Here is a 23,314-nt window from a genome sequence, read left to right as displayed (position 1 = left end):
CCTCAAAGCCCAAGCCTTAAGACGGAGACAGTGCAACCTTAAGGCGTCCCAGGCCTGAGGGGGGAGACAGTTTGCCCCTGGAAGCCCTCCATGATGGATGAGCCAAGTGACATGGCTCTATCCTTAGGGACCCCGGATCTGAGGGAATAGGAGAGACACATACCCGTGCTCAGGGCTCCCCAGGCTGCTGGGAAGACACACTCGTTGTACCCAGGGGTCTCCTGTAATCTATGGGAAAATTGATCTGGAGACAGTGGGTTGGGTTAGCCTGGAGTGAGTCTGGAAGAAGGGAAGTCAGTTGTGGGCAATTGTGACAGCCCCAAAGAAGGACAGTGAAAGCCCCACTATGACGGCCAACAGTGGGCATGCAAAGGAAGAGCTCGATGTGAGAGAAGTTGCAGAGTTTAACCTGCAGGGTTGGTACATGATGGGATGGGATTAAGAGGGAAGCAAGAAGAGAAAATTTTTGTGGTTGGATGATGGGGTCCCATTAAGATGGAGGAAGTAGGAAGAACTTTGTTTTCAGGGAAAGATGTTGGATTTGGTTTGGGAAACAGCTCCCTTTTTTTTCCTTCTATGATTGCTTTATTGAAATATAATTCACTCCTTTAAAATGTAAATTTCAATCGTTTTTAGTATATTTATAGAACTATGCAATCATCACCACAATTTTAGAACTTTTCATTAGCCAAATAGAACATCCTGTACCCTTTAGCAGCTACCTCCCATTTACTCCACCGCTGCCCCCAGCCCTAGGCAACTACTAATCTACTTTGGCTTTATGTGAAATGCACGTTCTGTATATTTCATATAAATGGAATCGTAACATTATGTGACCTTTTTTGACTGACTTCTTTCCCTCAGCATGTTTTCAAGGTCCATTCACATTGTAGCATGTACAGCGGTACCTCGGTACTTGCCATTAGTTTTGGAAGTCATGATGTATACCAAAACGTATACCAAAACGTATACCAAAACCGATGAGCCCCCAATGATAAAGCATTTTCTCTTGTGGAAGGGCGTGTCATGACTCATACAAGTTCTAGCAAATGTGACAAATCCTGAGCAAGCACCAAATGCTGAAACATTTTTTTTCTCATCAAAATGCGACGAGTACAGGGTTTGACAGGTTCTGAAGCCAACGAGTACCAAGATATGACTGTATTTGATTCCTTTTTTATTGCCAAATAATATTCCACTATAAGAATATACCACATTTGTTTGTTTATTCATTGGTTGATGAACATTTGGGTTGTTTCCACCTTTTTAGCTGCTATGACTAATGCTGCTGTGAACATGTATACAAATTTTTGTGTGGAGATGACTTTTCATTTCTCTTGGGTAGATGCCTAGGAGTGAAATTGCTAGGCCATGAGGTAGGTGTGTTTAATCTTTTATTGAATTGCCAGACTCTTTTCCACAGCAGCTGCACCATTTTACAGTTCAACAAATTACAGTCCAGTTTCCTCACATCCTCACCAAGCCTTCATTTCTTTTCATCTAGTTCCTTTTGAGGCGTCATTATGGTGACAAGAGTTTGGAGAAGGAAAGGATAATCAGGTCTGGTGGGAGGTCTGGTGGGAGTTTATGCAGGGCTTGTAGTCACTAAATGCACAGTGTCTTGGACTTTTTAGAGTAATAAAAATGTTCTAAAATTGATTGTGGTGATAATTTCACTCTGCGATACTGATTAAAGACCATTGAACGGTGGTGCACTTTAAAAGGGTTAAGCATGTGAAATAGATCTCATTAAAGCGGGGTTTTCTTTTGTTGTTTTTTTTTAAGCTCACACACTGTATGATTCAATTTGTACAACCTTCTTGGAGTAAGAAAATCCTAGAGATGGAAAACCGAGCAGTGATTGCCAGGGGTTGGGGTGGTGGAGAGAGAAGCAGTGTGTGACCACAAAGGAGGAGCAGGCAGGAAATCTTCAAGTGGCCGAGCAGTTCTGTATCTTGACTACAGTGTTGGTGACATGAATCTGCACATGGGATGACATGGCACGGAAGGATACACACATATAGTTCCGTAAAATAAGGGAATCTGGGTAAAGGACATTAAGACGTCTGTATACTATTTTTCAAATTTCCAGTGAGTCTATAATAATTTTAAAGTAAAAAGTTAAAATACGCATATAATTAAAGAACAAACAAAAACAAACAGAAAAAAAAAGGAATTAGCCCCGTCAAGGGAAGGGCGTGGATGAGAGTGGGTAGACCATTCCAGGAGCTGAGTTCTAGGCCAGGAGCCATGTGCGCAAAGGCCTGGTGCATTTGGGGCCAGGCTGGCAGTTCAGAGCGGCTTCAGTGTGGGGAGGAGAGGAGGGGCGGGGTCAGGAGGTGCAAGCAGAGACTAGATCTTCCAAGTTAAAATAATTTGAATTTTTTTCTATGGGTGAGAAGGAGCCACTGGGAGCTTTTAGCAGGGAAATGACATGTCAGCTTTGTGTTTAAGATCCTTCTGACACCACTTGTAAATTGGGAAAGGAACCACAAGGGACTATCACACTTGGCCACGAAACCATGAGAATGCCTGAACAGGACAGCAGGGGCTGGGGCAGGATGGTGGGCGTGAGGAAGCCCTGGACCTGGTCCTTGGAGGGCTCCCTTGAGTCCCACACTCCTGAGTGAAGACAGAGGTAGCTACCTACAGGTGACACACGTCCCCTTGCTCGGCAGCTTCAGGTACAGGATAGAGGCCACACATTTCCAGAGTGAAACAAAAATCCCAATTCAGGCCCTGACAGAGGTCCTTTGATTCTAGAGTTTATAGATGTTAGTCACATAATGTACTACTTAATTCACTGAATATATTATTGGCCTTTAGTTACTTCCTCTGTGCGCAGTCATCTTTCCAGAAGGAAGAGAGAAGGAAGGGAAAACAACAAAAGCCAAAGCCGTAATTCACATGTTTAAGAGCTTCCTTTGAGCAAGGTTTCAGACTACTTCTTCATCCTGAGGAAATGATCCCAAGGACTGACTTCCTTCTTTCTTCTCAGGGAGTCCCTGACAGCAAGAATCTAGAAGAACTATGAGCTCACCTTTGGCCTCCCTTGGCAAGACCCGGAGAGTGCCCCTGCAGTCGGAGCCTGTGAATTCAGGGTAGGGGGCAGCCACCAGAGCCTCTGTGTCCATGGCCCCGCCTCCTCCTCGCCCCTACTGTGGACTGCAAGGGCGGCTCCCAGTGTCGTGGGGAGAACAATAAGGAGTCGTGTAGCTTTCTCTGACCACCTCATCTTTCTGTACCTTCTGGGAGGTTCTACATTGTGGTGTCAAGCACACACTGGCTGGTCCCCTCTAGTAAGGTATGGGCTCCAGGGGAGTGGCTTAGCATCCATCTACTTACTCATTCTCATTAACCCTCCAAACACTGGCAGTGCACCTGCTCTGGGCCCCGCCACATGCTGGGTTCTCAGAAAAGGGAATCCTTCGCATCTGTCTACCACTTTCATCTTTTCAAACAGTTTTTTTTTTACCTCTCTTCTGAACATCACTTGAGTCATTTGAAGGAGATCCAGAGAGGTTGAGTGACGGGCCTGGGGTCTCACAGCCATTGCAAAGTAGAGCTGGGGCTAGAGTCCTTGACTTGGGGACTCTTGTCTTCCACCCAAGACTCTACCCTCCAGGTCTTCCCCATCCTTCTCTGCTGGGAGGAGTTGAATACCCTTTAAAAAAAAAAAAAAAAGATTTTATTTATCTATTTTTAGAGAAAGGGGAAGGGAGGGAGAAAGAAAGGTAGGGAAACAATAGCGTGTGGTTGTGTCTTGCACGCTCCCAGCCAGGGATCTGACCCATAACCCAGGCATGTGCCGTTGACTGGGAATCAAACTGGTGACCCTTTGGTTTGCAGGCCGGCGCTCAAGGAGTTGAATACCTTGAAGCCTGCCTTTGTCTCCTCCCAGTGCCAGGATGGGCTTTGGGGGTGGATGTCCTGAGGAGGTAGAGGCCCGACTTCCACCTCCTTAAGTCTTAGCTGGGGGCTTGTTGCTTAGGGCCTCTCTCCTGGTGACATTCCAGGGGGTCCTAACTTGTCTGTCTTTCTTCTCCTTCCTGCCCGGTTTCCCAGGAGGCGAGGGATAAAACTCTACGGAGATGGTAAGTGAGGGCCCTGCCCTCATGTCTTCCTTACCTCCCATCTGCCACCTCTCATTGTGGCCGGGCAGATGGAAGGAAGGAGCACGAGGAACACGTCTATCGGCCAGAGCAGCAGCTCGCCCAGCCCCAGTTTTACCTGCAGCTGCCATCCCTTCCTGAGGACAGGGCTTCCTCTTGGCAGCTCTCAGTAGGAGGCCCACACCCTCAGCAGAGATGTAGTCACTAACGTTTGAACTCCTCCACCCCTGAGCGGTTGGCTGGTGAGCGTCGAGAATCCATGTGGGGGCCCAGTCCCCGCCCACCTTCCTGACAGCCTTCTCCAGCCCATAGTAGGTTTTCATTCCTGAAGCCCTGTCTTCACATCACTACTCTGAGTCCTGCAGGCTCAGACCGTTGCCCATTCCCAACCCCACTCACCCCCACTGTGGTGCCAGTACTGGTCATTGAGGAACGAGGCGGGGAGAACGCTAGGAAGAGGCCTGTTCTGTTTGGATCCTTGCTCTCCAGAGTCCCCAGTTTTCTATCTGCATATGTTTGGGGGACAGAATACAGGCTGTTTCATCTCAGCCGCGGCCCAGGGCCCCAGGTGACTCTAAGCCTTAGCCCCAGAGGAGTGACCTGGGCATCTCGTCCGCAGAAAATGAGGTGGAGGTGCTGAATGACGGACATGGCTCAGAAGAAAGGATCTCTGTCCCTTCCTGCTATGGCGGCATAGGTGCCCCTGTGAGTAGACAAGGTGAGAGCAGGGGCCTAAGGGGGTCTGGGTTCCTGCAGCAGGAGAGGGCCCCGGAGCCGAGGGAGGCTCAGAGGGGCGTGGCTCCTACTCCTGCCTGCTGGGCCTGAGGCAGCCGCTCCGGCTCCTGGCTGACCATGGCCATGTGTCTACTCCCCCAAAACTGTCCAGGGCCTGGTTTGGCATAAAGCTGTGTAGGCCCCACCCTTAGCTTAAGAGGTCTGGCCAAGCCCTTAGCTTAAGAGGTCTGGCCAGGCTTTGTCTAGTACTTCTGGAATGGACCTGGCTGGAGTCACCATCAAGTGTGATGTCAGTGGGCCAGGATCCAGGATCAGAGGAATGAAGGGCCTCAGAGGGAAGTTCTGCCTTCAGCCATCCGCCTCCAGCTTTTCAGGGCTCTGGACACGGCCCCAAGTCCCCCAGATAGCCCTCCTCGCCTGGCTCGCGGCATCCACAAAGGGCTGTGGTGACACTCTGGTCACGTAGGCACCTAAAACGGGAATGGGTCTCATCAGGGTGACTTCCCAGAGGAGGTAGGACTGATCGGGCCCCTGGCAAAGGGGAGACTTGGGCAGACGGGCCAGTGGAGCAGGGTCAGAGTCTGAGCGGGGAGTCTGGAGCAGCTGGGGATGAGGTTAGAGTCCTCCACTAGCTGTTGTCTGGGAGAAGCACCTTCCTGTGTCCCTCTCCACTTCCTCCTGGATGAAGTAGGAATGTCTGGGAGAAGCACCTTCCTGTGTCCCTCTCCACTTCCTCCTGGATGAAGTAGGAATGGGAACACCTAGGTCAGCTCGCTGATGTGAGGATTCAGTGAGGGGGCCCTCCACCAAACACTCCCCCACTTAACAGGTAGGGAGGGGAACTGAGGGAGAGAGAAAGAGCTTGGCCTCACAGCCATTCAATCACAAAGCGAGACTCTCCGTCAACCCAGCTGGGGACACTTTGAATAGTAATCACAGTGAGCAGCTCCTTCCCTTAAAGAGCCATTAGCACGCTCTCTGAACTGCTCCCCTGCCATTTACTCCTCTCCCGGCTCTCAGCCAGCGTCTGTACCCTTCAAGGCCTTGCTTGTCCTGTCTCACTTCTCTGCACAGCAGCATTCCACACCGTAGGTTTACTGGTCCCTCCTCAGCACACCTGGGCTCTTGGCCGCCACGGCCACTCTCCCTGATGTCTCCTTGCCTCCCGGGGTTTTCCCCCTGAGCACTCTTATCCTCCCAGCTTTTCAGCACGACCTCCGGCGGGGGGGGGGGGGGGGGGGTTCCTCTCTCTTTCCTCTCTGCCTCCGTTAGTGAGTTCGTACACATGCTGGCATCTCTGTGCTGTCACCCCCCGAGTGGCTGTGTATCAGTTAGGAAGCTTTTAACTACAAGTCAGAGAACACCCTCACTCTGCTGGCGTGGACATTAAAGGAGGGCTTATTGTCCCACATACCAAGAAGACCTAAGGAGGCAGCCCACGAGCTGTTAATCCAACACCTCAAAGACTCTCTCACTACCTTAGGTTTCTCCGTCTTTCTACTGAGCTGTCCTTGGCATGTCAGCCCCGCGTGGATGCAGGGTGGCAGCTGCAGTTGCTGCTTCACACTGAGAAAGACAACACCTTGGGGAAGAAGAGTGCCTGCTTCTTCCTATGTCTCTCTCTTGTTTTCTCAAACTTTTTAATGTGAAATATTTCCAGCATATAGGAAAGTTGAAATAATAGTACAGCGAACACCCGTATGCCCTTTGCCTAGAAGCAGTGAGTGACATTTTGCCACAGTTGCTTTCTCTCCATCTCCACATACATGAATGTAAATGTATTTTTTTGATGAGCCATTTAGAAATCAGTCACAGGTATCATGGCATTTCACCTCTAAATTCTTCAGTGTGCATCTCCTAAGAACAAGGAGACACACAACTCCAGTGCCATGATCACACCCAAGAGTGTGCACCATTCAGTCATACTCTCCAGCATCTCTTCTGTACTCACATCTCCCCAGTTCCAAAATATGTCTCATGGTTATTCCGCCCCCCGCCCCCTCCCCGATCTAGGTAAAAGTTCAGGCTCTGCTTTTGACTGCAATATCTTTGTAAAACAAAGTCCCTGCTTTTTAAAAAAATGGCACTAACATTTTGAAGAGTCCAGGCCCCTGTCTTGTGGAATGTCCCACACTGGGTTTGTCTGCTGTTTAACTTGATTCACTATCCTCTCTCCTGTAAACTGGGGAGGAGGTTTAGAAGTTTGATTTGATTGAAGCAGAACTTTTTGAAAGTGCTTCAAGGCAATGTAACCCATATGTTATTCCACTTACTTGCACTCCTTGGAAAAGTTACTGAATCTCTCTGTGCCTCAGTTTTCTAAAGCAGTTCGTTTCCTCACAGGCATGTGGTGAGGACTGCCTAAATTGATGCAGGAAAAGTGTTTAGCATGGTCCCTGTTATGTAGGTGACAGCTGTTGTTATTGTTCTTATTCCCACTCCCGGGGATCCCGCTTCCCTCCCCTGGGCCCCTATACCTCAGCCTCAGCTCTAGACACGGGCTCTAGGACTGTGTCTGGTTGGCAGCACCTGTATTCCACGACTCGGAGTTGATGGCCACTATGACAAGGAAGGTGCAGAATCTGGAGCGGCAGGTGAAGGCCCAGACTGACGAGATACTGTGCAAGGTGGGACTTCAGTGGGGAGAGGCCCCGGATCTGGTCTGCGGGATGGAGGGGTCCAGGCAGGTATGGCCGGTGAGGCTACTACTGCCATAGGCCAGGGTGGGTGGGTTCTAGAATGATCTCCCTCACTGGACTGCCCAATTCGAGGGTCAGGAGTAGCCTGGGATTGATCTGGATCCCTGTGACCTGAGTAGAGAGGGTGGGGGTGTTCTCCCTGGCTGAGCAAGGAAGGCCCTTGGACCTCACACTGGACGGCAGCAGCGGCTACTGAGCTCTAGGGCACTCGGGGGACCTCTACACGTCTTCCCCACCTCCGTGGCACCACAAGGATCACCTGAGATACAGGAGCAGTGGCTGTGCCAAAGGGTGGCAGGGGCAGGGGCTTTAAGCTCCCTAGTTCCCCTGCAGAGGCAAAAATTCTGGATCTTCTGGAAGGGGCTCCCTTGGGCTCTGGGACCACCAGGCCTGTCTGCTCCCCCTCCCATGTCTTGTTGCTGCAGGACCGGAAGATCCAAGCCCTGGAGGAATTGGTGGAGACCCTCCAGGAGCATGAGGGTAAGAGGCTCCCTCGGTGGCCGCTTGGCCCTCCTGTTGCATCTCCCCTGGGTCAGCGACCCCCAGGCCTGAGGGCTCTAAAGCATCAAGCCGAGTCTTGTGGTAGGGTCTGCACAGCTGAGCCCAGAGAGGGGCAGTGACACGCGAGGATCGTGCCCTCCTGTGTGGGACTGAGTCCCTTGAGTGTAGATGTAGCCCAGCCCTGAGCACAGGGCGCTCCATTGCAAGTGTGGAGGAAATGCAGCCTCCTCAGGAGCCTTGCTGCAGGTGGGTGGCAACCTCCTCAGTCAGAAGGGCATCCCCTCTCAGGGTCAGGAAGGGAGGCTAGAGGCAGTTCTCAGGGGATCCTCAAGTTCTCAAGGGACAGCTCCTTCAGGTGACCCCCAGGGCAGAGCTCCGGTCAAGGTAGCCTGGCAGCCTCTGGGCTGGGGCAGCGGAACCCCCTTCCCATCTCTCCCGAAGGCCAGATGTCCCTGCAGCGGCAGGAGGAGCTGGAGACGATGTGCATGCAGCTTCAGCGACAGGTCGGGGAGATGGAGGTGAGAGAGGCAGCGGCCAGGGCTGCCTGCCCCTCAGGAACTGGGTCAGAGCCCACCACGCTGGGCCCCCTGGCCACACTTCCCTGGGCCCTGCTCTGGTTTCTCTGCTCAGGATGAACCTAGAGGTTAAAGATTCAGAAAGGAGTCCAGGGTGGGGCACATGCCTTCCAGTTTCCTCTTCAGTTTCGCCTTGAGCAACTCTTCCCCTCTATCTGCGGGCCCTGCCTCTAGTTCTTGGACCACGTTGAGCTCTTTTTACCTCAGAACCTTGGCGCATGCTGATCCCTCTGCCTGAAACGTTTTTTCCCCACCTTCCCCTGGTGAGTTTTCACTCATCCTCAGTCTCAAATCAAGGCTGGGGCCCTTCCCCAGGAGCCCCTCTCGGGCCCTGACCAGGGCAGGTGCTCTGTCCTGTGCTTCCTTAGAGGACCATGAAGTCCTTGAGGAGGGGAGGGACCACTTGCCTCCTGTTCACTGTTGCACGTCCAGGACCTAGCATGGCCCCTGTCCACACGTGTTCACTGACTGGTCACGGCCATCCCCTGCCTCTGATTTTGGCATCTCAGTAACCGTGTGTCACTTTCCTTGCCCCCATTCATACAGCAAGCCTCAAACAGGAAGGACCCCATGTTTAAGGGAGAGACCTGGGGGACATGCTTTGTCATTGCCACTCACTTCCTTGCTGGCCCTACCAGAAGCTCTTCCTGGCATCTAACCTCTCTCTCTCTCTATGCAGGCTTGTGTTCCAAAACCCCAAAACCCAAGACCACAGCAGCAAACCCCCAAGCTGCGGCTGCAGCCGAGGGCCCCCGCCCCTGCCGCCCTGCCGCCCTGCCGCCCTGCTGCCCGTTCACAGCTGGGGCTGTGGGGAAGCCAAGCTGCTCCCTGAGCAGCCTGCTGGGAATGCTGGCAGCCCTGGGGCCCCACTGAGCGGCTGCCACAGGGGCCGAGGGCTGCACCCCAGAGGTTCAGGGCAAAGGAAGTCATATGCAGCCCCCATGTTCACAGTACTCACACATTTATTGCTTCATTAATTTAACAAACTCATCCAAAGTATCTCCTATGTCCCAGGTATTGGGATGTAGATGTGGTCCCTGCCCTCTTGAGGCAAAAAGTCTGGAAGAGACAGACACATACGCAAGTACAGAGAGAGATGGCACAAGTACAGAGACAGGATGAAATAGTTCAGTGGGTGACACAATAGGGACTATTTGGGGGTTGTTCCACTTTGTGGGGTGATACTGAACAAGAGATCTAGAGGATGCAAGGGGACCAGGGAAAGAGAATCTAGGCTGAAGAGATGAAAAGCCCCACCTGCCACCCTGGAAACTTGGCTGATGGCCGGGCGGTTGTGGGAGCAGGAGGGAGGGCCAGAGAGGCTGCAGGAGTCACATGACCACATGACGGCTGGAGGGTACCACCCACAGTGTGGGTTTGGATTTGATTCTGCAGGAATTGGGAACCACAGGAAGGTTTCAGTTAGAGGAGGTGATGGGGGAGGGTTGGCAGAACCTCTGAATTGTCCAAGAGGGAGCTGACTGAGGCTTGAATAAGGGTGGCAGCAGAGGAGACAGAGTTGTGTGGCTGAATTTGCGCCTGCTTTGGAGGTGGCGCCTACAGGTGGTGAAGATCTTGGGGAGGCAGAGAGAGGACTGGGTCGTGGATGAGGCCTAGGCGCAGGGGTGCTGTGGACTGGATGGGGGAGACCTGGAGCGGGAGAGGTTTGGGGGGTGGGGCCAGTGAGTGGTGACTATTTGGGTCACGTTCATTTTGAGCTCCCTGTTAGACATCTAACTGTAGATGGTTGGAAATGTGAAACTGAAAACACCATGTGTTACAAGAAGTAAAGACAAACCCACTGGGTTTGGCAGTGGGCAGGCTGTTGGACGCACATAAGCAGTGGGCTGAGGGGAGAAAGGGAGATGAGTTTTCCTGTGGCAGAGACGTTAAGACCCAGCCCCGGTGAGGTGGTGAGTGGGTGGCTACATCCTCTCAGTCCTACAGAGCAGGCTGTCCCTGCCCCTCCTCACACTCAGGCCAGACCCACATGGCTTCCCACCACTGTAACGGCTGCCTTCAGTGAGTTCCCGTGCCAGGCAATGTGGTACTTGACATAAATTATCTTGCGCAGTCCTCCTCACAAGCTTATGGGGAAGGTGCTGTCATCGCCATTGTATCAGGAGGTAAAGTGGCTCCCCAAGTTCACAGCCAGGAAGTGGCTAAGACCCCTGGGCCCCTCTCCTCTGCCGACAGCTCTGGGATGAGGCCCGAGGCTGGGGCCTGGGCAGATGCCACCTCTTTCCTGGGAACGGACTGAGCTGACAGTGCCCCTGGCGTCTCCCTCTCCAGCGATTCCTTGGTGACTATGGCCTGCGCTGGGTGGGTGAGCCCATGGACCAGGAGGACTTGGAGGAGAGTGCAGACTCAGAGGAGGACAAGATGGACTGGATGAAGGCCAAGAAGTTCTGGAAGCCAGGTAGAGTAGGGGGCTCACCCCCAGCCCCTCCGACAGAGGGAGTTCCCCAACAGCTTCCTTTTGTCCAGAAGCTGCCCAGCGGCCACATCTCATTCATGCCCCTGCCTTCAAGCTCGAGGTGCTTTGCGACATCGCACACCTTGCCACTGACACAGGGCCTTGGCTTCCGTCACTGACACCCAAACCTGCCACCGCTTTCTTCTATTGGTCTTGCTTCATACTCACTCTCTGCTTGCTCATCTTTCAAAGACTGAGAGATATAAGATACAGTAAGACCTCAATTTTCTCAGGCACCATAGTTTATAAAATGTCATACATCCAAAAGCTATTGCCTTTAAAAGCAAGCCCTCTGCTATGGAAGCTGCCCCTTTTCAGGTCCGGTTATAGCCAGACCACTGAAATCTACCTGCTTGTGTGGGACTCACCACTTAAAAAAAAAAAGAGGGAGGAAGGGAGAGAGAAAGTGAGAGATACATTGATTTGTTTTTTTCATTTATTTATGCACTTACTGGTTGATTCTTATATGTACCCTGACCCAGGATCAAACCCACAGTCTTGGCGTATCAGGACTGAGGTACCCGGCTGAGGCATCACTTTTTTTTTTTTTTAGTTTTATTTATTTATTTTTAGAGGAGAAGGGAAGGAGAGAGAGAGAGAAACATCAATGTGTGGTTGCCTCTCATGTGCCCCCTACTGGGGACTTGGCCTGCAACCTGGGCATGTGCCTTGACTGGGAATCAAACTGGCAACCCTTTGGTTTGCAGACTTGTGTTCAATCCACTGAGCCACACCAGCCAGGGCCTGTTTCCATATCTTGACTATTATAAACAATGCTGCAATAAACATAGGGGTGCATATACAAGGGGGACCAAAAAAACGGAATTATCTTCTAAAGGACAGGACTAGTATCTAGAGGGCTGCACCCCATAGATTTGGGACCATAGAACTGCTGGCCATTTCCGAAAGCTGGGTCCATTCTCTTCAAAGGATGGAGGTTGTTGCCTCCATTTAGCTTTTCTGCCAAAAGAACAATATGTTTTTCACTTATAGCAGCTTTTCCTCCTGGGACTCCCCTCTCTCCTTGCTTCTCTGCATCCGTGTCCGCGCACACTGCCTTAATCCCCAGATACTAGACTGCCGCTGCCCCAGGGGCCCCTCGGATCCACAAAGCTGGCCTCTCACCTGGGCTGCCGCTATGGCTCTTCCTCTCTGGGACGGCTGTCAGGCCCCATGGGCCCTGGGGCGCCTGGCCGGTAAGTGGTGAGCCAGCGCATTTGTATTGGGGCTGATTAAACGTTCCAGAGCCTGGACTCCCGCCTTAGGGAAGAGGGCCCAGCAGTGGGGAGCCTTTCAAGGGCTTGGCCCCAGGCTTGATGATTCACCCCTCCCCACCAGTATATTGGGCCTCAAATGGGATGTGTGCGAGGTGCTGCTGCAGGGTATTCGGAGACATGAAAGGGACAGTCCTGCGCTGGTCACAGCAGGTGTTGAGCCTCAGGGCTGAGTTCCTCACTTCCTTGTCCCCCTCTGAGCCCCTCACTCCCCCTGCCCTGACCCCTCTGAGCCCTTCACTCCCGCACACCCCTCTCCCCACTGAACTCACTTCCCCTACCCCTCATCAAGGTCCAGCCCTCCTACACTCCCCCTCCCCCTGCCCCCTACCACCCTTCCACCCAAGCCCTGGGCTCCTGTGTTTGGGTGGGAGCCTCCTCCCTTCCCTGCCCAGTAAGCCATGCTCACTCCGTGGGCTGCAGCAGCTTCACCAGTCCTTAGGCTGCCCTTGGGCCCCTGGAAGGGGTCTGGCCTCGGCCCCAGGCAGGCTAGCTGCCCCTGCTCAGGCCAGTCCTATGTCCTCTGGAGGGCCTTGCCCCTCTTTCTCCCCTCTTTTGAAGCTCAGCTAGAACTTGACCTGCTTCAGCAAATGCGCACGGAGCCCCCGTCTCCGTGCTGCCTACACCGCCAGCCAGCGCACATAGGAAGGGGCTGTGCATTAGAGTCCTCCCCTGTGGAATGACTGACCCCTGAGCCTGCCAAGAGCAGCAAACACCATCGTGCATGTGGAGTGTTCTTGCAGGCTGATGCTTCGGTGACCACCAGCCATTGTTGCTTAGCCCTGTGATGTCCCAGAGTGCCCAGCACAGTGCTTTGCCCATAGGCCAGGGCACGTGCACACACACACGATGGGCGGGTGGTACCCAGGTGCCCAGGCCTGGACGATCAGAGCACACTGGGGCAGGCTGCATTGCTCAACAGGAGGGGCCAGAGATTTGCTTGTGGCCCTAGCAGAGCAGAGCAAATGTAGGTAAAGTCCCCAGAGCACGGTGTGACTTGTAGGTTTGTGCTAATAATGGGTCCATTTCCTGTTCAACAGCCTTTGCCCAAGGTGGCGGGGACGGGGCATGCTGGGGTGTCTTGGGCACTACCTTCACATTTCACAGCAAAGATGGTCCTTCCAGCGAAGGTGCGAAGAACATCCCAGTGCAGGCCCACAACTCTCCTGCTGATAGTGATGAAGGGGTGCTCTGCAACCCCCACAAAGTAACTTACCACATGCCATTGTCACTGTTTGTTGCCCTGTCTCCTTCACTCAATTGGAGCCCAAAGTGGGCAGGACTCTGGGTATGGGCGTGGCCACGGTCCTCTGGGCCCAGCAGAGCATGAGTGCTCCAGGCATATGTGCTGGATGGCAGGACTGAGGGACGCATTCAGTACAGGCTTCTTGAGCAGCCAGTCTTGGCCAGGCCTGGGGCCGGATGCTCTAGGCTGGGTTCAAGTGGGTTTGGTGTGGTTGGAAATCAAACAAAATGACAAATGTTGACAAGGGCCCAGGGAGTGGCTCAAGGGCTCCAGAAACCCAGGAAGAACAGGGGCCCGGCCTCAGGGGGAAAAGGCTTTCAGCAAGGCCTCTCAGGTAGGAGGCGAAAGGGCACCCTGAGCCCAGCAGTGAGCAAGTGGATAGGGGTTAGAGACAGCAGCAGTTAGTGGCCGGGCACTTCCTCACAGCACCTCTGTGAAGCAGGGACTGTTGTTTTTATTTTATAAAAGAGGAAGCTGAGGCCCGGAGAGGTTGGCCCACTTGCCCAGGGTCACACAGCTTGGAAGCAGTAGCCTTGGCACTTGGCTTCAGAGCGTGAGGGGGACCGTACTGAGGGGAGGCAGGGGAGCCCAGGCTCTGAGGGCCTCCAGAGTCGGGCCACAGAGTTTGGACTTGATCTCCATGCCTACCTACTGCTCTTTTTAATAAAGTCATGGGCCCCAAAGTCGAATGAGGCCTCAGAGATGATCTAGCTGCACTGCACCTCTTTTTGGAAAGGGACCCCAGTGAGCAGTGTCCGAAGAACCAACACTGAGACACAGGTGTGGCACTGAGAACAGAAGCTTAGAGTCACCCAGATCCTGCAAGTTGCGTGACCCAGGGCACGTTGCCTTACAAGGCCTAACTTCTTTATCTGTAAAATGGGAGTGCCAGTACCTGTCTGTGATGCTTAAGATGAACTAGACACTGAGTCATCATTACAGTGGGCAGGGTGACAGGTCCTGTTATCTCCCTGTCCGTGGTCCGTGGAAGGGAAAGCTGCAGCTCAGACGGCAGGCCTTGCTTGACCTTTGCCCTGCCTCACTCCAGGCGACCCAGCTGCGCTGCTCTGGCTGTGCACTCCCTGCTGTGTGGTATTCGTGCCAGGCTCTTTCTGCCTTATTTTTTTCAGCCCTGCTTTGCCCAGAGCTGTGGTTTCTTCTCGGGGGCTCCTTGCCTCACCTTTGCTGTGCTGCAACCCGCCGGCCCGCCCTGATTTCACTTTTCCATCCTCTAGCTCACTTGTCGAGAGCCTTCGGGCTGATTGTCCTCAGCAAATTTCTCTTTTCCCTCTCATTTCTTCTTGGCACCCTCCCCTGGGCTTCTGTCTGCCCCTTCCCCTGGCGACGACTCATGCCCTATCAGCACCCATAAAAAGCCCTGGCCCGGGGAAGCAGCTGCATTAACAGCCAGCGTACCTGGTGGTTTTCCTGGCTCTGCTTGGGCCAAGTCATCTTGGTCTCACCTTTCTAGGCCTCACGTTACCCATCTGCAGGAATATAGGGGCCAGGGCAGATGTTGAAGATGAGCTTTTCTGTTGTTTTAGGTTTAACCATGTGTTCTGAAAGTAGTTGTTAAAGGAAAAGAGTGTCTTGACATTGTTCTGACTCATACCATGCACGCTGTGTTCTGCAAGTTTTTCTTGGGAATGTCAGGGGCTCCAGGAGGAGACAGGGGCAGGTGCAGTCCCTACAGCAGTGGGAATGGAGGGGGAGAGGGAAGGACAGCTGGAGCCGATTGCTTCAGCAGTGCAAAAGCAACAGGAAATGGCCACCCACATCTGTACTTCCCCACCGTACAGCCACTGTAACCATTGTGGGGAAAGGAATTAGGTCCCCAGAGCCCTGACCCACATCCTGGTGCAGACTGGCTGTCCTGGTGAAAAACAGCTTCCAAGAAGGCCCAGAAAGTCACTGCTGTTTGTTGGGGGTTACACCCTAGTAGATGGCTTACTTGGGAGCCAGGTCCCTGCAAGGACTGAGAACAGGTCCCTGGCCTGCCCCCTACCAGCCTCCCACCTGCCTTCTGCCCCATCTGCCCTGGCATCTGTCATGGCTGTCCCACCACCCCATCTGCAGCCCCCGAAGCTTCTGCACTGTGTATGCGCAACCCATCTTTTCAGAATCGGGCCCAGAGCCCCTGCCAGCTTCCCAGAGGGGTCTGTGACCCGCGATCTGACCCACATCTGTTCTGCTCAGCACCTGTCCTGACATCCTCCTTAGTAGCCATCTGTCCTTACTCTGACCTCTTTCTCCTGATAATGCAGATCGGTGGGACAAACAGACTCTAGAGTCAGCTCATTCTCTAGCTTGCCAGGGGGCCTGGGGCAAGTCCCTTTCCATTTCTGTGGGCCTGTTTCCTCAGGTGTAAAATGGAGATAAATAACCCCTACCTCATAGCCTTGGGGTTGGCCTGAGGCTCATTTTTTTTGCAAGGTAGAGTTGGTAACAATAATGAATATAGACAGAGTGCTTGTTCCTAGCTGGCCCTTACATGGTCATCTTCCTGGAATCCAGCTGCTAACCTAGCACCCGACACAGGCAGATTAGATCCTGCTCTTGCCACTTACTCTGTGCATCCCTAGGCATACCATTAATCTTCTCTAATCCTCAGTTTCTTCATCTGAAAACTGGGGCTGATGATAGCCCTACAGCATAGGGTTGGAATAAAGAGAGAAGAGGATAATAGATATTAACCCCCCAGCACACGGTATACCCTCAATAAAATATAGCTATTATTATTATCTAGTGTTAGTTGTCCTTCCTCCTCCCCAGCTGGCCACTTAAAGAGATGTGAAAGCCACTGCTCATTATGGGAGGGGGCATGGAAGCCAGGGCTGCTAGAGCACACTGCTGCCAAGAGGAGAGGCTCATGGGTGTCTTTCCTCTTTACCAGGGGATTCACTGGTGCCCCCTGAAGTGGACTTTGACAGGCTGCTGGCCAGCCTGAAGGACCTCAGTGAGCTGATGGTAGACGGTGAGACCCAAGTGATGCCAATGCCCGGCGGAGCACAGCTCCATGTCCTTGAGCCCATCCCCCTGAAGCTTTACCGGAATGGCATCATGATGTTTGATGGGCCCTTCCGGCCGTTCCATGATCCCTCCACACAGGTAGGAGTGGGAGAGAGGGCAGACAGGCCTCTGGTGCTCCCCAGTCTGTTTACCATTAGTCGGAGATGGTGGGGACCAGTCCGCCCCCTATGGGCACTCAGACCTGTGAAGAACTGGATTTGAGTTCTTCACCTCCTCCACCCCTGCCACGTCCTGGGCCAGAGTGTGACCCACTGGGTCAGCCCGAGGCCCAGGGCCTGCCATCCAGGCAGGAAGTAGGGTGGGGGTCACCACACAGGTCTGGCCAGTCCTTACCCTTCCTGTCCCTCCTGCAGCGCTGCCTCCGAGACATACTGGATGGCTTCTTCCCCTCAGAGCTCCAGCGCCTGTACCCTGACGGGGTCCCCTTTAAGGTGATGAGCTGCTCCTCAAACCAGTCAGCACTCTGTGTGGGATTTTGCAGGGGGTGGGGACAAACAGCTTCCTCAGGCATCACTCAATCTGAGGCTTGAAGCAAGTGCCCTACCCCAGGGGATCCCAGTCTGATGACCTTCAGGAGGAGGGTGAGCCTGAAGTCTGGCTGGGAAGGGAGTGGGGAGGCTGCCGCGGCCCAGTCTGTGACTAAGCTGCAGGCAGCGCCCCCTGCTGGCACCCTGAAGTCACAGCCCTCAGCTGCAGAACCACGGCCCTTCCTCCAGCATTGAAACAACTTGACTGCCTGGTGTCCCTGAGGCGTCTACAAAAAATGGCCAGGCTTCCCCTAAAGGCTCCTGGAGCCATTTGGTTGGGATGGCAGGTAGTGCCATGGGGGGTGGAGGGGTGCAAGTTTTGGGACTAGGGGGCAGGAGATGGAGCTGGTCCCCTGTTGGTGTGTAAGATGAAGGGTGCTGTGATGGGAGCACATGAGGCGGTGTCCCAGAGGGTGGTATGTTAGTTCTACAATGAAGGCATGTGTGCCACCATAGCTTGAAAAACAGTGAGTCAAAATTGGGGGTCCACGCCAAGACAGGGGCCCAGGAGGTATGCCTTGATTGTGACAAGTGAGGTGGCATGTAGAGGGATGGGGTCTGCGTTGCAGACTATATAGGGGCTTTGTCCTCTCCTCACACCCTCATCCCTCCCCCTGTGAGCTCCTGAAAGAAAGAGGCTTTCTGAGGAGGGCGTCAGCACCACGGCTCCAGTGAGGGCTGTTTGCTTTAAGAGCAGGGCACAGGTGTGCAATGGCATGGGCCACAGCTCTCTTCTTGCTCTGTCCCAGGGCCTCAGTTTCATCATCTGCAAAGCGGGGGTTGCATCAGACCATCCCATGGGCCCATTCCTGGGGCCTGGGCAAGCAGGGGTGGGGGTGGAGCCAGGGCTGAAGAGCTGGGCCCACCACTGTCTCCCTCCTTGCCAGGTGAGTGACCTACGCAACCAGGTCTACCCAGAGAATGGGCTGGACCCATTCCCAGGCGAGGGCCGCGTGGTGGGCCGGCAGAGGATTGGAAAGCCCTCAGCCACAGTGGAGCACCCAGGTGAGCTCGGCCATGAGGCTGAGCCAGGTGGCGGGGAGGCTGTGCAGGACAAGCTCCAGGTGCCTCCCCCTGCGCCCCCCCCGCCCCCAAGCCTCTCAATGCTCTCCCTGCAGGCTCTGAGATGACTGCAGAGCAGTTTCTGAACAAGCTCCCCAAGTTTGTGATCCGTAAAGGCGAGGTGATTGACATTCGGGGCTCCATCCGGGACACACTGCAGGTGAGGCCAGTCCTGGCTCCCCCAGTCTTCTTGGCGGATTTACTAGCAACCCTGGCCCAGCCTATCACAGCAGCGGTTTGTGTGGAGGCTCCGACTTGGGGGTGCCTGAGGAGGGCCTGGATGGAGAGAGATGGGTGTCTCGGAGCTGTCCCACTGTCTCCTGGAAACTGGAGCTGCTGAGGGCTCTGGACTGAGGCCCACAGAGCAGCTGGGTTGGCAAGGGTTGGCTGTAAGGTGGGGGAAAGCCAGAGTCTAGGCTGTTGGTGGCCCCAAGGCCCAGGCACCCCGTCAAAGTCGAGACCAAAACATCTAGTCCAGTCTTGGAGACCGCCTCCTGGCCCCCACAGAACTCACCCTCCTCTCCTCATCCGGCTCGTCCTCCCACGCCTCTGCCCGGCAACGGTACCAAACCTCACTTTCCCAGGACTCTCTCCCTCCTTTGCCCCACATTGCCAAGTCCTATCTGACCTGTTAATCCCCAGAACTTCTGAATCCATTCCCCTCTCCATTCCCACCACCCACCCTCCATCCTCGTCTAGACTCCAGAATGTCTCCCCCAGACAACTGCAGTGGTCTTACTGGCCCCCCATGTCCACTGCTGCCCTGCCAACCGTCCTCCCCTACACAGTCTCCGCTCTTTTATTTCATTTTTTTCCTTGTCCCCCCATTGACAATACAGACCAGGCAAAGGGCCTTGGCTGAGGTGTTTATTGGGTGGATTTACTCTGCGGCTTCTTTCTGTAGTCAGTGTTAAGAATACAGCCTGTGGTAAGCACTGGGAGGCCGGCCCCGCTCTTTTAAGTGTAAATTGGATCTTGTCTCTTTCTTGTTGAAACCCTCGACTAGTGGTTCTTGGGAAAGGCCGAGCTCTTTTACCCCAGCACTCAAGGCCTGTCCTTTCCCCCACGCCCCACCCCCCACTCACCTTTTCTTTCTTCCAGTCCAACCTGATTCCCAGCTTCAGTCCCAAACCGCTGACACTTTCCCAAATGTATCACCTCCTCTCTGAAGTCTTCCCTGACCTGGGGACCGTTGACCATGTTGCCTTGGAATATCCCTGCCCCCCCATTCCATTTCTAAGGACTCTTCCTCTTCCTTCAGTCACTGCTCAGATGTCATTTCCCTGGGGAGGTCTTCCCTGACCCATGCTGGGCCAGGCATCCAGCCTGGTCATCGTCAGGGTGGGGTTCTCTCTCCCTCACAAGACTTTGGGACCTCAACGCTTTCCTTCCATTTCCTCTCTTGGAACCCTCCTTTACATGGGACACCCTCTCCTCCCCCTTAGACTCATTGGTTTCAGCAATTCCTGGTCATGGACAAGTCCCCACTAAGGGTTGGGGCTGGGGTGTGGCTCTGGCAGGGTTCAGGGCTCTGTCCACGGCCCATTGATGCCTTCCAGAACTGCTGCCCGTGGCCTGTCCCAGTCCAGGAGATTGTGGTGGAGACACCTGCCCTGGCTGCAGAGCGTAACAGGTGAGGGCAGAGTGGAGAGGTAAGGACGTGGGGGTTGGGCCTTGGGGGCACTGACCACCTCTGGGCCCGCAGGAGCCAGGAGTCGCCAGAGTCACCTGCTCCCCGGCTCTCCATGCTGCGCATCAAGTCTGAGGATGGCGAACAGGCCTTTCTGCTGCTGATGCGGCCTGAGGACACTGTTGGTGATGTGCGTGCTCTGCTTGCACAAGCCAGGTGGGTGTGAGGCCAGGCTGGTGGCTATAGTGAGGGTCTGGTCCCAGGACCCAGTCTGATCCATTCTGCTGGCTCCCCAGGGCGGTGGACACAAACACCTTCGAGATCTTCAGTACATTCCCACCCAAAGTCTACCACGAGGATGCGCTCACGCTGCAGGACGAAGGACTGGTGCCCAATGCAGTTCTGCTACTGAGAGCATGCCGGGCTCCGCTGCCTGCGTCCTGATCCTAACCCAGCCCTCAATCCGAATAAAGCGCCCGCCCCCAACACCAGCTGCAGCACCCGAGGGTCCTCTGTGGGGCAGCCCAGCTGGGTGCCAGGGAAGACTGGGGCCCAGCTGGGGGCGGGGGGGGGGGAAGGTGGGGAGGTGGTGCTGACCCGCCCTCTCTGTAACTCGAGCCCCAGATGGCAGGCCTAGGCGCTGGGTCTTTGTCCTCCAGGTTCCTTTCTTCACAGAAGGGTTAAGCTGATCCAGTGAGGGGAAGGCTGGCTCCAGCACAGGCTCAGCTGGGGCAGCAGAGCCTCATGTGCAACTGTGTAGCCAGGAGATCCCTGTGCAGATATGCACACAACCACAAACACGTGGGAAACTTCCTCAACACTAAGCACAAAGCCACTGCCCCCAAACTGGCAGAGCTGCAGCTGTGTGCCCATTCCCATGACACACCCACACAGCCAATCGGCTGGATCACAGGCAGGCAGCCACTTGGCCCAGCCACATTATTGACAGGCATGCAAATGTGCAGTACACACCAAGGCACAGACGTGTCATGGATGCCATCACATGCATGTGAACCGGAAGGGGACCCGCCCACGCTGTTTGCAGAAACCATTGGTCCACACAGATATGTGTGCTGCACATATATCCAAACACATGCACTATCACACACAAGTGCCACACAGGGGACGGCTCAACCGACCTGCCCACAGGAGCACAGCCTCAGCAGACTTACAACTACGAGCCTTGCTCAGAGCAGGAACTCAGGATGTCTAGGCAACACCAAACAGACAAGGCGCCAATGGAATGGGACATTTAATTGTCTGTAGGGTGCTCCCAAGTTGGGGATTGCGGGGCCTTTGGCAGAGCCCTGGCTAACGGAACCGACAAAAGTGCCCATCAGCCAGTGCCAGGCAGGGTGGCAGCCCCAGGGCCAGGCTGAGGCAGCTGGCACTTGGGCTGTTGCTTGAGACAATTTCTGAGACTACTGGGTAAGGAATGTTGCCTCTGAATAAGGAGAGGGAAGAGGAGGATAGGCTTCGGTTGGAGGGCGGGGCTCCAAGGTCAGAGGGTTAGGAATAATGGAGTTGGTCACAAGGTCCTTCATGGCCCACAATGGCTGGGGGCTGGGGGAATGTGGTGACGGAGTAGTTGGCCAGCAGGGGCTTGGCTCAGGCCAGTTTCAGGAACTCCTGCAGCGTGTTTTGTTCCACAGCCTCCACAAAGAGCTCATAGTCCTGGGGGAGGGGATGAGAGAGGGGCTCACCTGAGTGCCGGTTCTCTTCTCAGGTCTGACTCTGGCCTGAGTCCTTCTGCAACACTTTTCCCACCCCCAACTCCCAGGCTCATACCCCACAGTATTGATCTCCGTTGACAATCTGGGGTGGCGTGGCCTTGGGGTTGCCTGCCAAGGCTCGCATCTCATCCCGCAGGGCGTTGTCCTGGGAGATGTCCACTAGCTGGTACTGGATGCGCTTCCCATCTAGGATGCGGGTCACCTCGCTCTGCTGAGATTTGATCTGGGGGCAGGAGGGGGGCAGGAGTTGGGCAGGGTTTAGGGAGCAGGCTGGAGGGCTTAGAGGGGAAACCCGGGGCAGACAGGGACTGTGGCCAGGAGCTTCTGTTCCCCCACTTCCTCCTCCACATTGTGGGGGAGGGTTCTTGCCACTAGAACTTCTGAGGATGAGTCAGGCTTGCAGTGGTGTAGGATGAGAGAGGGTCCACCAACCATGGAGAGGGAAGTCAGAATAAAGGAAAGTGGGATAAAGTTCAGGGCAGGTAGAGCTATAAACCCATCGCTGGTAAGGCAGGGCAGGCCTGAGTACAGGCTGGTAAGGTGCCATCCCAGTCCCAGGTACACACACGATGGAAGGGCAAGATAAGGAAGCAGTGTGGGTCGTCCTGGTAGTGGGGGCGCAGAGAATGGGTGTCTGAGTGGCACAGGATGGGCGTGGGCAGTTCCTGCTGGGGCTGCTGAGGCCCCAGGCTGCCCAATGAAGGCGTTCAGGATGGGGCCGTGGGCCCGCCGTGGGACCCCCACAGCGGAGGCCGAGCCTCGCAGCCCCCGCCCCGCCCTCGCCCTGGGGGCGGATCCGGGCGCCCACCCTCTCCCCTAGCGTGTGCCCCAGGCACGCACTCACTTCACGGGACCCGGTGACCGACGTGCTGTAGACGCGCAGGCCGCTCATGCTGCGGGTGGATGGGCTGGCGGACGAGCGGCGGTCGCTGCAGCTGCACGGCCTGGAGACGACGCCGCCGCCGCTCGCTCGGGGAGCGGTTTCCTTCCTGCTCAGCCCGCGAGTCACCGCTCTGGGGACCAATGGGCGGCGCGGGCAGGGGCGGGGCCGGGGCAGGGCCTGTGCTACCCGCCCCGCGCACCGCGGGTCCCCTCCACCCGCCTCAGGGCCCCGGCTCTTGCCCTTCTCTCATCTGGGTTCGGTGGGAGGCTGGGGAGGGACCCGAGGGCTGGAAAGGCCGCGAGGGCAGTTTGGCAACGGCCGCCTCCTTGGCTTCGTCCGGGTTTGCTGAGCCCAACTACCCACCCCTGCTGCCACGACAGCGCAGCGCAGCTCCGGGCTTTGAATTTTGAAGGCTATTTTCAAAGCTTAAGTTCCCAAGCTAGGGAGCCTCGCTCCAAGGGGCCCTTCTCCGCAGTCCCCCGGGAGACACCCACAAACGCCTAGCCCGCCGGGACAGGAGGCACACCAAGGCAGGGACAACCCCTTCTGAAGAGATTGCCCCTCATGTTCCTCTCCACTCCTGCAGGTTTACGGGAGTAAGGGTGGTAGCAGGAGACAGGGCCACACCCTCAAAGAACCAGATGGAGGCCAAGGTTAGAGGAGGCTGCTGGCTCTGGAGAGGGCGGAGGCAGAGGCTGATGTCAGGACTCCTTGTTAAAGGTCCACAGCTGGTCTTGGGTGGGGTAGCCCCAGTTCAGCCCCAACTCTGGTTCACAGGTGGCACTCCGAAATCACTCCTCCTGGCAAAAATTCAGGGGGTTCAAAGGGGGG

The 23,314-nt window shown here is 55.0% G+C and overlaps 2 protein-coding genes and 1 non-coding gene across 3 annotated transcripts; 1 reads left to right on the top strand and 2 right to left on the bottom strand.

The window, feature by feature from the left end:
* Positions 1-3,030: 3,030 nt before the first annotated feature.
* Positions 3,031-20,311, top strand: UBXN11 (UBX domain protein 11). Its single transcript, XM_054572195.1, has 14 exons — positions 3,031-3,101; positions 4,066-4,094; positions 4,732-4,830; positions 7,374-7,474; positions 7,972-8,026; positions 8,489-8,565; positions 10,915-11,041; positions 16,512-16,726; positions 17,002-17,079; positions 18,063-18,180; positions 18,294-18,397; positions 19,797-19,870; positions 19,943-20,083; positions 20,164-20,311. Exons 1-14 carry the CDS (start codon positions 3,031-3,033, stop codon positions 20,309-20,311), a joined length of 1,437 nt encoding a protein of 478 aa, XP_054428170.1.
* Positions 19,052-19,182, bottom strand: LOC129069495 (small nucleolar RNA SNORA51). Its single transcript, XR_008529000.1, has one exon. It is a non-coding gene; the product is annotated as a small nucleolar RNA SNORA51 (small nucleolar RNA).
* Positions 20,312-21,105: 794 nt separating the features above from the next.
* On the bottom strand, positions 21,106-22,583 carry SH3BGRL3 (SH3 domain binding glutamate rich protein like 3). Its single transcript, XM_054571491.1, has 3 exons — positions 22,445-22,583; positions 21,656-21,823; positions 21,106-21,541 (listed from the first exon to the last, which is right to left on the bottom strand). Exons 1-3 carry the CDS (start codon positions 22,490-22,492, stop codon positions 21,476-21,478), a joined length of 282 nt encoding a protein of 93 aa, XP_054427466.1. The 5' UTR covers positions 22,493-22,583; the 3' UTR covers positions 21,106-21,475.
* Between the last annotated feature and the right edge of the window lie 731 nt (positions 22,584-23,314).

The sequence above is a fragment of the Pteronotus mesoamericanus genome, unplaced genomic scaffold (assembly GCF_021234165.1).
Source record: "Pteronotus mesoamericanus isolate MK-2021 breed Mesoamerican mustached bat unplaced genomic scaffold, CSHL_Meso_final contig_221, whole genome shotgun sequence".
Classification (NCBI taxonomy): Eukaryota; Metazoa; Chordata; class Mammalia; order Chiroptera; family Mormoopidae; genus Pteronotus; species Pteronotus mesoamericanus.
The sequence above is the reverse complement of the archived record's forward strand: the minus strand, read 5'-3'. Positions and strand labels throughout refer to the sequence as shown.

Coding starts and splice junctions, on each gene's coding strand:
- UBXN11 (XM_054572195.1), top strand. CDS start 3,031: ATGAGCTCACCTTTGGCCTCCCTTGGCAAGACCCGGAGAGTGCCCCTG. Junction 3,102..4,065: donor TCGGAGCCTGTGAATTCAGG/GTAGGGGGCAGC, acceptor CCGGTTTCCCAG/GAGGCGAGGGATAAAACTCT. Junction 8,027..8,488: donor GACCCTCCAGGAGCATGAGG/GTAAGAGGCTCC, acceptor TCTCTCCCGAAG/GCCAGATGTCCCTGCAGCGG.
- SH3BGRL3 (XM_054571491.1), bottom strand. CDS start 22,492: ATGAGCGGCCTGCGCGTCTACAGCACGTCGGTCACCGGGTCCCGTGAA. Junction 21,824..22,444: donor CGGTCACCGGGTCCCGTGAA/GTGAGTGCGTGC, acceptor TCCTGCCCCCAG/ATCAAATCTCAGCAGAGCGA. Junction 21,542..21,655: donor ACGGAGATCAATACTGTGGG/GTATGAGCCTGG, acceptor CCCCTCCCCCAG/GACTATGAGCTCTTTGTGGA.